We start from the raw sequence: 15,858 nt of genomic DNA, 5'->3' as shown, positions 1-15,858 counted from the left end.
ATCCCAAAGCAACAGAATACACGTTCCTCTCTAGTGCACATGGAACATTCTCCAGAATAGATTACATCCTGAGTCACAAATCAGGTCTCAACTGGTACCAAAAGACTGGGATCATTCTCTGCATATTTTCAGACCACAATGTTTTGAAGCTAGAACTCAATCACCAGAGGAAAGTTGGAAAGAACTCAAATACATGGAGGCTAAAGAGCATCCTACTAAAGAATGAATGGTCAACCAGAAAATTAAAGAAGAATTGAAAAATTCATGGAAACAAACGAAGATGAAAACACAACTTTTCAAAATCTTTAGGACACAGCAAAGGTGACCCTGAGAGGAAAGTATATAGTGATACAAGTCTTTCTCAAGAAACAAGAAAGGTCTCAAGTATACAACTCAACCCTGCACCTAAAGCAGCTGAAGAAAGAACGGCAAAGAAAACCTAAACCCAGCAGGAGAAGAGAAATCATAAAGATCAGAGCAGAAATCAATGAAATAGAAACCAAAAGAAATAGTAGAACAAATCAACAAAACTAGGAGCTGGTTCTTTGGAAGAATTAATAAGATTGATAAGCCCCTGGCCAGAATTATCAAAAAGAAAAGAGAAAGGACCCAAATTAATACAATCATGAATTAAAAAGGAGAGATCACAACCAACACCAAAGAAATACAAGCAATTATAAGAACATATTATGAGCAACTATACACCAGCAAATTTGACAACCTGGAAGAAAAAGATGCATTCCTAGAGACATATAAACTACCACAACTGAACCAGGAAGAAATAGAAAACCTGAACAGACCAATAAACAGTAAGGAGATTGAAGCAGTCATCAAAAATCTCCCAAAAACAAGAGCCCAGGGCCAGATGGCTTCCTGGAGGAAGTTTACCAAACACTTAAAGAATTAATACCTGTTCCCCTGAAACTGTTCCAAAAAACAGAAATGGAAGGAAAGCTTCCAAACTCATTTCATGAGGCCAGCATTATCTTGATTGCAAAACCAAAGACCCTATCAAAAAGGAGAATTACAGACCAATATCCTTGATGAACATGGATACAAAAATTCTCACCAAAATACTAGCCAATAGGATCCAACTGTACATTAAAAGGATTATTCACCATGACCAAATGGAATTGATTCCTGGGCTGCAAGGATGGTTCAACATCTACAAATCAATCATTATTAGAATACAATACATTAATAGAAGAAAGCACAAGAACCATATGATACTCTCAATAGATGCTGAAAAAGAATTTGACACAGTACAGCATCATTTCTTGATCAAAACTCTTCAAAGTGCAAGGATAGAGGGTACATTACCTCAATACCATCAAAGCCATCTATGAAAGCCAACAGCAAATATCATTCTCAATGGGGCCAAACTGAAAGCTTTTCCCCTAAGATCAGGAACACAGCAGGGCTGTCCACTATCACCACTGCTATTCAACATAATACTAGAGGTCTTAGCCTCAGCAATCAGACAACAAAAAGAAATAAAAGGCCTCCAACTCAGCACAGAAGAAGTAAAATTCTCAGTCTTTGAAGATGACATGATACTTTATGTGGAAAATCTAAAAGACTCTACTCCAAAACTGTTAGAACTCATAGAGGAATTCAGTGAAGTGTCAGGATATAAAATCAGTGCACAGAAATCAGTTGCATTTCTATACACCAACAACAACACAGAAGAAAGAGAAATTAAGGGGTCGATCTCATTTACAATTGCACCCAAAACCATAAGATACCTAGGAATAAACCTAACCAAAGAGGCAAAGAATCTGTACACAGAAAACTATAAAGTACTCATGAAAGAAACTGAGGAAGACACAAAGAACTGGAAAAACATTCCACGCCCATGGATTGGAAGAACAAATAATGTGAAGTGTTTATGCTACCTAAAGCAATCTACACCTGTAATGCAATCCTTATCAAAATACCATCAATGTTTTTCAAGAAATGGAACAAATAATCCTAAAATTTATATGGAACCTAAAAAGACTCCGAATAGCTGGAGGAATGTTGAAAAAAAAAGCCAAAGTTGGTGACATCACAATTCCAGACTTCAAGCTCTATTACAAAACTGTGATCATCAAGACAGTACAGTACTGGCATAGAAACAGATACATAGATCAATGGAACAGATTAGAGAGTCCAGAAATAGACCTTCAATTCTAATGTCAACTAACCTTCAACAAAGCAGGAAAGAATGTCCAATGGAAAAAAGACAGTAATCTTCAACAAATGGTGTTGGGAAACTTGGGACAGCCACATGCAGAAAAATGAAACTGGGCCATTTCCTTACACCACACACAAAAGTAGACTCAAAATGGATGAAAGACTTCACTGTGAGACAGTAATCCAACAAAATCCTTGAGGAGAACACAGGCAGCAACCTCTTCGACCTCAGCTGCAGCAACTTTTTCCTAGAAACATTGCCAAAGGCAAGGGAAGCAAGGGAAAAAAATAAACTACTGGGACTTCATCAAGATCAAAAGCTTTTGCACAGCAAAGGAAACAGTCAACCAAACCAAAAGATGACTGACAGAATGGGAGAAGATATTCACAAGTGATATATCAGATAAAGGGCTAGTATCCAAAATCTATAAGAACTTATCAAACTCCACACCCAAATAACAAATAATCCAATCAAGAAATGGGCAGAAGACATGAACAGACATTTCTGCAAAGTAGACATCCAGATGGCCAACAGACACATGGAAAAGTGCTCAACATCACTCCGCATCAGGGAAATACAAATCAAAACCAGAATGAGATACCACTTCACACCAGTCAGAATGGCTAAAATTAACAAGTCAGGAAATGACAGATGTTGGTGAGGATGCGGAGAAACCCTCCTCCTCCTGGAGGTTCCCCTCCTACACCACTGGTGGGAATGCAAGCTGGTGCAGCCACTCTGGAAAACCGCATGGAGCTTCCTCAAAAAGTGGAAAATAGAGCTAACCTATGACCCATTAATCACACTACTGGGTATTTACCCCAAAGATACAAATGTAGTGATCAGAAGGGGCACGTGCACCCATATGTTTATAGCAGCAATGTCCACAATAGCCAAACTATGGAAAGAACCTAGATGTCCATCAACAGATGAATGAATAAAGAAGATGTGATGTATATATATACACACATACACAATGGAATACTATGCAGTCATCAAAAGAAACAAAATCTTGCCATTTGCAATGACATGGATGGAACTAGAGGGTATTATGCTGTGCAAAATAAGTCAATCAGAGAAAGACAATTATAATATGATCTCTCTAACATGAAGAATTTGAGAGGCAGGGCAGGAGGTTGTGGGGGGTAGGGAAGGAAAAAATGAAACAAGATAGGATCGGGAGGGAGACAAACAGTAAGAGATTCTTAATCTTACAAAACAAACTGAGGGTTGCCAGGGGAAGGGGGATATGGAGAGGGTGGTTGTGTTATGGACATTAGGGAGGGTATGTGCTATGGTGAGTGCTGTAAAATGTGTAAGCCTGATGATTCACAGACCTGTACCCCTGGGGCAAGTAATACATTATTTGTTAATTAAAAACAAAACAAAATAAAATAAAGATAGAGGGAACATACCTCAAAAACATAAAGGCCATATACAAAAGACTCACAGCTAATATCATCCTTAAAGGGGAAAAACTGAGAGCTTTTCCTCTATGATCAGGAACAAGAACGGGATGTCCACTCTCACCATTGTTATTTACCATAGTACTGGAAGTACTAGCCTTATCAGTCAGACAAGAAAAAGAAATAAAAGGCATCCAATTGCCAAGGGAGAAGTCAAACTCACTATTTGCAGGCATGATATTCTGTGCAGAAAACCTGAAAGGCTCCACCAAAAAAATTGCTAGAACTGATACACGAATTCAAGAACATCACAGAACACAAAATCATCTGTTGCATTTCTATACACCAATAATGAAGAAAGAAATAAAAAACAAGGAATTGAGCCCCTTTATAACCACACCAAAACCCAGAAGATATCTAGAAATAAACCTAACCAAAAACGTAAAAGATCCATACTCTGGAAACTATAGAACGCTTATGAAAGAAATTGAGGAGGATACAAAGGAATGAAAAAACATTCCATCCTCACAGATTGGAAGAACAAATATTGTTGAAATGTTGACACTGGCTGTAGCAATTATTTACAAGACAAGGAAAAGAAAAGCAAAAATGAACTACTGGTAATCCATCTAGATAAAAAGCTTCTGCACAGAGAAGGAAACGATCAACAAAACTAAAAGGCAACCTATGGAACAGGAGAATTTGATATGCAAATGGCGTATCAGCTAAAGGGTTAGTATCCAAAATCTATAAAGAGCTTATCAAACTCAACATGCAAAAAATAAATAATCCAGTTAAGAAATGGGCAAAAAAAAAAAAAAAAGAAATGGGCATAAGACATGAATAGACATTTTTCCAAAGAAAATTCCATTTCTATTAGTATACACACACACACACACACACACAATGGTATATTATTTAATTACTCGGGCATCAAAAAGAATGAAATCTTGCCATTTGCAATGATGTGGATAGAGCTAAGGGGATTATGCTAAGCGAAATAAGTCAGAGAAAGACAAATATTGTATGATTTTACTGATGTGTGGAATTAATTTAAGAAACAAAATGGGTGGGGGGAACCAAGAAACAGGCTCTTAACTATAGAGAAGAAGCATGATTAGCAGTGAGAGGTGGCTGGAGGATAGGTTAAATAGGTGATGGGAGTTAATAAGTATACTTGCTGTGAGAAGCACTAGGTGTTGCATGAAAGTGTTAAATCACTAAGTTGTACACCCAAAATTAATACTACAGTGTATGTTAACTAACTGGAATTTCAATAAAAACTTTTAAAAATGGAATGATAATATCATAAAAGAAAGAAACAGAACTTGCCACAAGTAGACATACACTCTAAGAAATTCCAAAAAAATGTTCACCAGGCACAAAGAACATGATTTCAGATTTTAGGTCTGGGATGTAAATGAGAATTAAGAGCAGGGTAGTGGTAAATATGTACATAATTGTATGAGCTTTGACTGAATGAACTATAATAGAAATGTCTTAGGAATTTTAAAAATAGAACTAAGAAATGGAAGCTTCATATTTTGGTATTTCTAAATTAGGGGCAGAGAGAGGTCCCTCAAACTCTCCTGATAGCCAAAATGCTATTATTCTGTCAATTCCATGAACTCAAATCTTGTGACTCAATTATCTTTACATCTGCCAGTACCTAATATAGTCTTTAACCCTAGAAAAGTGGTATAGTAAAGGGATTATGTGGTCATTGCTTGGAATTGAATCCTGGCTGTACTTTCTACCAATTGTAGAACCTTGGAAAACTTTTTTAACCCATCTGTGCCAAGTCTTCCTGATATGTATAATGGAGTTATATAATAGTAGTTGCTTTTTTACCTATTATGAAAATAAAGTAAGATGTGCCTGGCACAAGATGCTTAATACTGTTAGCAACTTATATTATGTACGAAAATAGAGATTTACAGGTAAATTAGTTGTGTTTTATAATGACTAACCTTATACATATAAATAATGTTTAGCCTGATATAATTAATGACATATATTTAGAATATATCTTAATTATGTTAAAGCAGTTTTTAAAATTCTCCTCCAATCTTGAAATAATTTATCCCTAGAATAATACATGCTGTATTGGGCAATATTACTCTCTATTCATATGATATTATATCTGAAGAAAATTTATTTCTCCTTTAAGCCAGAAATATTTCAGAATATTGTTTTTCTTAGGTGCATTGCCTTGAAATTGAGAAGGTACTTCATCTTCACTACACATTTCAAGTTCACACTAGAGTAATTAAAACAGTGTCCATTTAATATGAGGATTCTGTATCTACAAGGTGTTTCCAGTCATTAGCCCATTTGATTCTTACCTGAGCGAAGAATATTGTGAAGAAAGCTTTTATGAAAGCCATTAATCATTGTCATTTAGTACATAATTGAAAATGCAAACTTTTAGCAGAAGATAAATTAAACAGTGATATTAAAATCATCATTCAAAAACTGGCACTGGTATTGGTATTACTAAATATAGTTATTGACTGACCATAAAAAATTATATAAATAAGTGAGATTTCATAACAAGAGGACATTGCACACATGTAATACCACTATTCTTTGTGAATGTTTATTAAGTAGCAATTGAATTAGCTTAAAAAAACTATGATACTATTTTATTTATATATTTTATATATTTTTTATATATTTTATATAATACATAATAAAAATGTTATATTTATTATATATATTTATATATTTTCTTACCACCAATACTGAAATATCTCTTCAAGATAATTATGGCTGATTTATTCCCTCCTCACATTTTTTATCAGATCTGGGAAACATCTGCATAGGACTCCATTTAAGGGAGACAGTGCTGGAGATAAATCTATCATCATCAGTATGAGCTCAGTCTTGTGGTATTTTCTAACTGTGATACAGAAAATCAGATAATCCTTCCTTGAGAAAATCCTTGAATTAGTTAATATCTTAATTAGTTTTTATTAATTTACTAGTCAGTATCTTTTCTATTCCATTTCTCTATCTTTACAAAAAACTTATATATATCATAATATTCTATGGTATATGCATAAAAATCTTAACTCAGTCCATTATCCTTAAAAGTAGTGAACAAAAACATCATCACTCTTTTACTTTTAATATACTGTGTTTGATTATGATTACTCTGTTTGTAAAATACACACAGGATAACTCATATCCATGCAACACTCTAGTTTACTAACTGGTCTGACACTTCTTATGGATCTCCAAAGAACCTTGTGAGACAGGTGGATCTTGTGAAGCTAATATTTTCAAGAGGAAGTAAAACAGGAAAGAGAACTTTGTATGGGAATATATGCATATCACAGCACTCTCTGAACAGTTTAGAATAAGAAAAGGGTGGAGTTCTCATAATTATATTACTTTGTCTCATCTTTTCTTGGTTCTAATAAATATGAATAGAAGTAAATAAAAGTATGCCATGTTTATAAAAGAGAAGAATTTAGATTTTAATATCTAATCTCCAAAATTGATAGATAAAAGTCAATTTCAATAAAAACTTTGCAGGCTACTTATTTTTTTATTTTAGAAAAAATTCATCTGTGGTGATAGAAATCTGAACAGTAGTAGCATATGAAGGTAGGTAGAGACTGACTGGAAGCAGATATGAAGAACTGCCTGAGAAAATGGAAATGCTTCTATTTTGATTGGCATTTCTGGTTACATGGGTATGTACACTTGTCAAAATCCTAAGAATTGTGTGAAATAAGTCAAGCAGAGAGAGTCAATTCTCATATGGTTTCACTTATTTGTGGACCATAACAAAAAGCATGGAGGACATGGGGAGTTAGAGAGAAAGGGGTTGGGGTAAATTGGAAGGGGAGGTGAATCATGAGAGATTATGGACTCTGAAAACAATCTGAGGGGTTTGAAGTGGCGGGGGGGTGGGAGGTCTGGGTACCACGTGGTGGATATTATAGAGGGCACGGATTGCATGGAGCACTGGGTGTGGTGAAAAAATAATGATACTGTTATGCTGAAAATAAATAAATGAAAAAAAAAAGCCAAAAAAATTCTAAGAATTGTATATTTAAGAGTTGGATTGTGAATTGATCCACGATATGGCTATTCTTTATGTGGTTAGCATATCTCATTTGATCAGAGACTTTAATCTGATAAATCAGTCCTGTTTAAACACAAAAATAACATAGCAACCTACACTATTTATTCATCAGACATCCTCTAAGTGAAGGAAAGAGGAATATAACCCCCCGAAAAAAATCAAACATCATAAACTATCCCTCAAGAAATTTAATCCAGTTAGAAATACTTTTTTAAATTTGCTTTTATCTGACAACCAGTTAGATGAGTTAGGTCATTTTGTAAGACTTTCAATTTCATTTTTTTTATTGTAATAGTTGGTTGTTTTGTTTTTATTTTTGTTTATTCAGATTTCTTCTTTCATGAATTGCTTCTTCATGTTTTGTACCCGTTTTACTTTTGGATTTCCAGACTACTTTGTTTATTTACTTATAGTAGGATTTTATTTTTCTACGTATAAACCTTTAATTGGTTATATATATTCTAAATATTATTTAATATTCCTTTCATTTTGCACTGCTTTTGTTTTACAGAAATATCTTTATGGTGTGCACCTTATAGATCACATTTATAAAATGGTATCAATAATTTCTTTTGGTATCAATAACTTCTACATATTTTCTGTCTTCTATTGTAACTTCTCTCTTTATCCTTCAGTTTTTTAGAAGAGGTTTTTTACTAACTGCTATTTTTTTATTTCCAAAGTAGGAATGAATGGAAATGAGTAGGAATATGTAAAAAGAGAGGGTGCAAGATGGGAAAGGGTAGGTTAACTTTTTCGCTTCTAAACGATTTCTGATTTACTACACTTTGCTCAAAGTTGTAGCTATAGGATACAGATTCTTTAAAATTGGGGGAACTTGGTTTGTGACTTTGTATGTGGGTAATTTTTTATAAATACTTCATGTGCTCTTGAAAAGAATGGGTAGAAAATCTTGTACTTAGAGCATAATCTAAAATAAGTAAGCTTTCTATTATTTTTTTATGTTGACTAGTCTCCTTTTCTCTAGCCCACTATCTTACTAAAGTAAAATTTTGAAGAAGAATTTCAGGCTTATCAAATTATTGTCATTGAGTCAACAAAATTAAAAGTTTTTACATGGATAAAAATAAATGATTTAATAGATAATAACACTAAAAATACCATATAAGAACATCTGGCCTTAAGAAACATAATAAAATGTATTTTTGATTGTATTAAATTAATAAAAATTATAAGAGCTCTGAAAATCACAAGTACACAAAGCGTATTTCTCTACTGGTAAGCAGGCTACACTTATTTTTTGCTCTTTAAAAATATATAGTCCTTCATTATTCATACTCTGTGTACCATATGTATTAAGGAAAAGTTATTTTCTTAATATCACACATCATTCATTTTTCTTTATCTTAATTCCCAGGAATGTATCAAAGGGAATTCATTGCTTACCAATTTGCTTTCTGTACTGATCAACAGGAAGTTTTATAGTAGAGGCATCTTTTCTACCCATCTTTGATCTCCAAAATGCCTGCTGCAAAAAAAGAAAATAATTATGTTAAAATCCTAAAAAATCAAAAGGACTATCTACAAACTTCAGGAATAATTTATCCCATAAAATTCATTTTTAAAGCAATGGGTAAAAATGTCTTTGACTATTCCCATTAGATATCAGTAAAGAACACAAATTCTTTCAAATAAATTATCAAGGATATAATTGCTGGTAATTAAATTTCCCAATTATTTGTTCTTTGTAACATTCATTTTATCAAGTACTATAAATACTCAATTAAACCAAACTGTTAAAAGTATTTTCTGTAAATGTGAAAACCATGTACCATTGATTCAGATGGGTTAGGGATGCAGGCATACTCTTGCAACCATTCTGTTACACAAAAAGTTTGAATCTCAAATACTTTGAATCTTGTTTTAAAAAGCATGACAGGGAAGGAGTCAAGATGGTGAAGTAGCAGCAGGCTGAGACTACTTCAGGTAGCAGGAGATCAGCTAGATAGCTTATCTAAAGATTGCAAACACCTACAAATCCATCGGCAGATCGAAGAGAAGAACAGCAATTCTAGAAACAGAAAATCAACCACTTTCTGAAAGGCAGGACTGGCGGAGAAGTGAATCCAAAGCAACGGGAAGATAGACCCTGGGGGGAGGGGTCGGCTCCCGGCAAGCTGCGGAGAAACGGAGCACAAAATCAGGACTTTTAAAAGTCTGTTCTGCTGAGGGACATCACTCCAGAGGCTAAACCGGGGTGAAGCTCACGCGGGATCAGCGTGGCCTCAGGTCCCACAGGGTCACAGAAGGATCAGGGGTGTCTGAGTGTCGCAGAGCTTACCGGTATTAGAACGGGGAAGCCAGCTACAGAGACAGAGCCAACAGTGAGCTCACAGCTCGGGGTTACCTTGAACCAGTCGCAGACTGGGTGAGCTCGGAGCGGGGCCGGAGGTCAGGCAGATGGGAGTTACTGAGCACTGTTCTCTGAGGGCCACTGAGGAGTGGGGCCCTGGGCTCTCGGCTCAACCCAGCCGGAGACCAGGAGGCTGCCATTTTTATTCCCGTCCTCCAGAACTCTACGGAATGCGCTCAGAGAACAAAAGCTCCTGAAAGCAAACCCCAGTGGATTACTCAGCCCGGCCCCTGGTAGGGGCGGTGCAATTCCACCTGGGGCAAAGACACTTGAGAATCAATACAACAGGCCCCTCACCCAGAAGATCAACAAGAAATCCAGCCAAGACCAAGTTCACCTACCAAGGAGTGCAGTTTCAATACCAAGGAGAGCAGCAGAATTCCAGTGGAGGAGAAAGCAAAGCACAGAACTCATGGCTTTCTCCCCATGATTCTTTAGTCTTGCAGTTAATTTAATTGTTTTTTCTTTTTCAATTTTTTTTCTCTTCTTCTGCTAAAAATTTTTTTAACTTTTACCCTTTTCTTTTTTAATTATTTTTAATTAGTTTATCTAATATATATTTTTTTCTTTTTTATACTTTTTCTTTATTCGTTTTCTTTAATTGTTTCTTTTCTTTCCTTTTCTTTTTTCTGAACCTCTTTTTATCCCCTTTCTCCCCCCTCACGATTTGGGATCTCTTCTGATTTGGTTAAAGCATATTTTCCCGGGGTTGTTGCCACCCGTTTAGTATTTACTTGCTCCTTCATATACTCTTATCTGGACAAAATGACAAGACAGAAAAACTCACCACAAGAAAAAGAACAAGAGGCAGTACCAAAGGCTAGGGACCTAATCAACACAGACATTGGTAATATGTCAGATATAGAATTCAGAATGACGATTCTCAAGGTTCTAGCCGGGCTTGAAAAAGGCATGGGAGATATTAGAGAAACACTCTCAGGAGATATAAAAGCCCTTTCTGGAGAAATAAAAGAACTAAAATCTAACCAAGTTGAAATCAAAAAAGCTATTAATGAGGTGCAATCAAAAATGGAGGCTCTCACTGCTAGGATAAATGAGGCAGAAGAAAGAATTAGTGATCTAAAAGACCAAATGACAGAGAATAAAAAAGCTGAGCCAAAGAGGGACAAACAGCTACTGGAACACGAGGGGAGAATTCGAGAGATAAGTGACACCATAGGACGAAACAACATTAGAATAATTGGGATTTCAGAAGAAGAAGAAGAAGAAAGAGAGAGGGGACCAGAAGGTATACTGGAGAGAATTATAGGAGAGAATTTCCCCAATATGGCAAAGGGAACAAGCATCAAAATTCAGAGGTGCAGAGAACACCCTTCAGAATCAGTAAGAATAGGTCCACACCCTGTCACCTAATAGTAAAATTTACAAATCTTAGTGACAAAGAGAAAATCCTGAAAGCAGCTTAGGAAGAAAAGTCTGTAACATACAATCGTAAAAATATTAGATTGGCAGTGGACTTATCCACAGAGACCTGGCAGGCCAGAGAGAGCTGGAATGATATATTCAGAGCACTAAATGAGGAAAAACATGCAGCCAAGAATACTATATCCAGCTAGGCTACCATTGAAAAGAGGAGAGATAAAAAGTTTCCAGGACAAACAAAAAATAAAAGAATTTGTAAGCACCAAACCAGCTCTACAGGAAATATTTAAAGGGGTCCTCTGAGCAAAGAGAAAGCCTACAAGTGGTATATCAGAAAGGAGCAGAGACAATATAGAGTAACAGTCACCTTACAGGCAATACAACGGCACTAAATTCATATCTCTCAATAGTTACCCTGAATGTTAATGGGTTAAATGCCCCAATCAAAAGACATAGGGTATCAGAATGGATAAAAAAACAAAACCCGTCTATATGTTGCCTACAAGAAACTCATTTTAACCTCAAAGACACCTCCAGATTTAAAGTGAGGGGGTGGAAAAGAATTTACCATGCTAATGGACAGACATCAGAAGAAAGCTGCGGTGGCAATCCTTATATCAGATCAATTAGATTTTAAGCCAAAGACTATAATAAGAGATGAGTAAGGACACTATATCATACTTAAAGGGTCTGTCCAACAAGAAGATCTAACAATTTTAAATATTTATGCCCCCAACATGGGAGCAGCCAACTATAAAAACCAGTTAATAACAAAATCAAAGAAACACATCAACAATAATACAATAATAGTAGGGGACTTTAACACTCCCCTCACTGAAATGGACAGATCATCCAAGCAAAAGATAAACAAGGAAATAAAGGCCTTAAATGACACACTGGACCAGATGGACATCACAGATATATTCAGAACATTTCATCCCAAAGCAACAGAATACACATCTTCTCTAGTGCACATGGAACATTCTCCAGAATAGATCACATCCTTGGTCCTAAATCAGGTCTCAACCGGTATCAAACGATTGGGATCATTCGCTGCATATTTTCAGACCACAATGCTCTGAAGTTAGAACTCAACCACAAGAAGAAATTTGGAAAGAACCCAAGTACGTGGAGACTAAACAGCATCCTTCTAAAGAATGAATGGATCAACCAGGAAATTAAAGAAGAATTGAAAAAAATCATGGAAACAAATGATAATGAAAACACAACGGCTCAGAATCTGTGGGACACAACAAAGGCAGTCCTGAGAGGAAAATATATAGCGGTACAAGCCTTTCTCAAGAAACAAGAAAGGTCTCAGGTACACAACCTAAGCCTACACCTAAAGGAGCTGGAGAAAGAACAAGAAAGAAACCCTAAACCCAGCAGGAGAAGAGAAATCAAAAAGATCAGAGCAGAAATCAATTAAATGGAAACCCCCCCCCCCAAAAAATAGAACAAATCAACAAAACTAGGAGCTGGTTCTCTGAAAGAATTAATAAGATTGATAAACCCCTGGCCAGACTTATCAAAAAGAAAAGAGAAAAGAACCAAATAAATAAAATCATGAATGAAAGAGGAGAGATCACAACTAACACCAAAGAAATACAAACAATTATAAGAACATACTATGAGCAACTGTATGCCAACAAATTTGACAATCTGGAAGAAATGGATGCATTCCTAGAAACATATAAACTACCACAACTGAACCAGGAAGAAATAGAAAACCTGAACAGACCCATAACCAGTAAGGAGATTGAAACAGTCATCAAAAATCTCCAAACAAACAAAAGCTCAGGGCCAGATGGCTTCCTGGGGGAATTCTACCAAACATTTAAAGAAGAACTAATTCCCATTCTCTCGAAACTGTTCCAAAAAATAGAAATGGAAGGAAAACTGCCAAACTCATTTTATGAGGTCAGCATCACCTTGATCCCAAAACCAGACAAGGATCCTAGCAAAAAAGAGAGCTATAGACCAATATCCTTGATGAACACAGATGCAAAAATTCTCACCAAAGTACTAGCCAATAGGATTCAACAGTACATTAAAAGGATTATTCACCACGACCACTTCACCACTGTGAAGTGTGTAAACCTGAAGATTCACAGACCTGTACCCCAGGGGATAAAAATATATGTTTATTAAAAAATAATAATAATAATAATAATAAAAAGCATGACAGGTAAGAAAATTGCATAAATATGAGTTCTAGTTCTGTCTCTCCTTCTGTAAACAGTATAAATGACTACCATTTACTAATATTCTCATGCTTACTCATTACATGCACTGGTTGATTTAATCCACAACACATCTTTCAATCTTATTATTTCTATTGAATTTAAATATGTGGCAGACGTGTGGAATTTAAGAAACAAAACAAATGGGCAAGGGGGGAGAGGGGGAAGGACAGGAGAGAGAGGCAAACCAAGAAAAAGACTCTTAACTATAGAGACCACGCTTATGGCTACCAGAGGGGAAGTGGGTGAGGGGATGGGTGAGGTAGGTGGTAGGGATTAAGGAGGACACTTGTGTTGGGTGTACATACAAGTTATTGTATGGAAGAGCTGAATTACTGTATTATTCATCTGAAATATTACACTGCCAACTAACTGGAATTGAAATTAAAACTTTAAAAAATTGAATTTGGCAGAAATGCACTATCACATGGAACTAATCAGAAATAGCTAAGAAGGATACTAAAATCTGAGGGAATTTTATTTGCAACTTTACCTAAAACAATAAGTGAATTAAAATGAATCCTTGGACCCCTAAACTTAAACCAGCAGATTGCAGCCCCCAAGGAAGCAAACTGTAGATTTGGAATATCCACTTCATATGTGACCAGAAAGGAGAACCATCCAGAAGGTGAGGGCCATAAAGAACAATGGATAAGGAAACTTCTTTAAAAAACCATAATTGAGGGTCCAAGGAAGACACTTCTGTCTGCACAATGGGCCTTATCAGTGGTCTCGTGCACAGCAGGTTTCATTATCATGCTACATCAGTGCTTCCTGGTATGTTTCCCATTCCCCCCATTCTTCCTTCTTTAAATGGGAGATATGAAGCAGTCATCTTCTGCTGCACCATTAGCCAAATTTAATAGTCTGTAAACTTCAAGGAAACACTTCCCAACCTAAGAGGGATCTTTGACTTATCCTGGCCACAATAAGTGGGTAACTTTAGGATCTTCCTACCAAAGAGTCAGGGAAAAGGATGTGCATGGCTATTTCATGACCAGAAAGGTAGACTACAGGAAAAATTCCTAGTTACTTACTAGAATACATGTTCTTCTTCATTTTTTAGGGTTTTTTGTTTTGTTTTGCTCCTGAGCTCACCTGACAACTTTTCCAGCCTCCTTTGATGTTAGCTGTGGGGATGTGACTGAGTTTCAGCCAACAGAATATGAATAAATTAGTGTTTTCTTCTTCTAGAATCAACCTACAAAAACTTTCTATATGTACCCATGCATCTGGATAAAATGGAGATGACCCCCTGAGCAATGCTGGAAATAATCTAATGAGGATGGCAGAGCCTGTGACATCCTGGATTCTGAATGGCTACGCAAAGGAAACTCACTCAACCAACTTGTTTTTGTTCTTTCACACCGCTGTGAGAACAAGAAATAACTTGTAGCATTTGAGCCTTTATATACTTTATATTTATCTGTTACAGTAGGTAGTATCACCCTAACGTAAGTATGTATAGATGTCTCCATATAAATTATTAAACTGTAATTTTCCTAAAGCATTATTAAGGTTCTCAAATGCCAAATGTCTTTGAAATATGTTCAGTTCAAACTGTATTGTTTATTTATATATGTGGTCACACAGAGCAATCCTAACAACGATACCACCTAACACAGTAAAAGGCATCCCCAAATTAACAATTACTACTTATGTGTAAGAAAACTATAAATACTGCTAAAAATATTTTTTTCTATTCATAATAGTCTTCACATTTAATATTATGGTAATATTTAAGAATGTGCAAAGTAAGACAAAAAATCAAATAAATTAAATCTTCACCTCATAAACCATGTAGCTATCACATCTAAGGTAATACAACGTTAAAATCTCAGAAATGAAACCAAGTCATCACCTAATCCTATATTCTCACTTGTTATTATTTAGAACATTAATATAAGCATCACAAAAAATATCAATAGATATGATATAATTTATTCATGTAGCAACCATTTGCATAGTGTTTTGCATCTACTAATTGTAAAAGGGAGTCAAGTTATTTTAATCTTGCTTATGTGGGGCTAGAAAAAATATCACTCCATTTTAAGAGAGAAGTTAGTTTAAATAAATAAATACAAAGACATTATTCCCTCTTCAACTTAGTTTTGTCTGTGCTTTTATGGAAAATTTTTTAAAAAGAAAATTCCTAAGGCCACCTACCAAACAGCCACTTA

General features: G+C 35.5%; 1 protein-coding gene across 12 annotated transcripts in view; it reads right to left on the bottom strand.

Annotated features, from left to right (window-relative positions):
* The window catches only part of TRIQK (triple QxxK/R motif containing), a 101,795-nt gene that overhangs the window by 44,485 nt on the left and 41,452 nt on the right, over window positions 1–15,858 (bottom strand). For 10 of the 12 annotated variants that reach the window (XM_045075822.1, XM_045075823.1, XM_045075821.1 and 7 more), the window contains one exon: window positions 9,086–9,167. In XM_045075822.1, the coding sequence (XP_044931757.1) occupies window positions 9,086–9,167 (82 nt within the window). The remainder of the gene's footprint in view (window positions 1–9,085; window positions 9,168–15,858) is intronic. The other 2 variants (XM_045075826.1, XM_045075829.1) reach the window with 1 other exon arrangement.

Source organism: Mustela putorius, unplaced genomic scaffold, assembly GCF_011764305.1.
Source record: "Mustela putorius furo isolate JIRA1106 unplaced genomic scaffold, ASM1176430v1.1 tig00000163_pilon_pilon_pilon, whole genome shotgun sequence".
In the NCBI taxonomy this organism is placed as follows: domain Eukaryota; kingdom Metazoa; phylum Chordata; class Mammalia; order Carnivora; family Mustelidae; genus Mustela; species Mustela putorius.
Note: the sequence above shows the minus strand (reverse complement) of the source record. Positions and strands in the feature narration are given on the sequence as shown.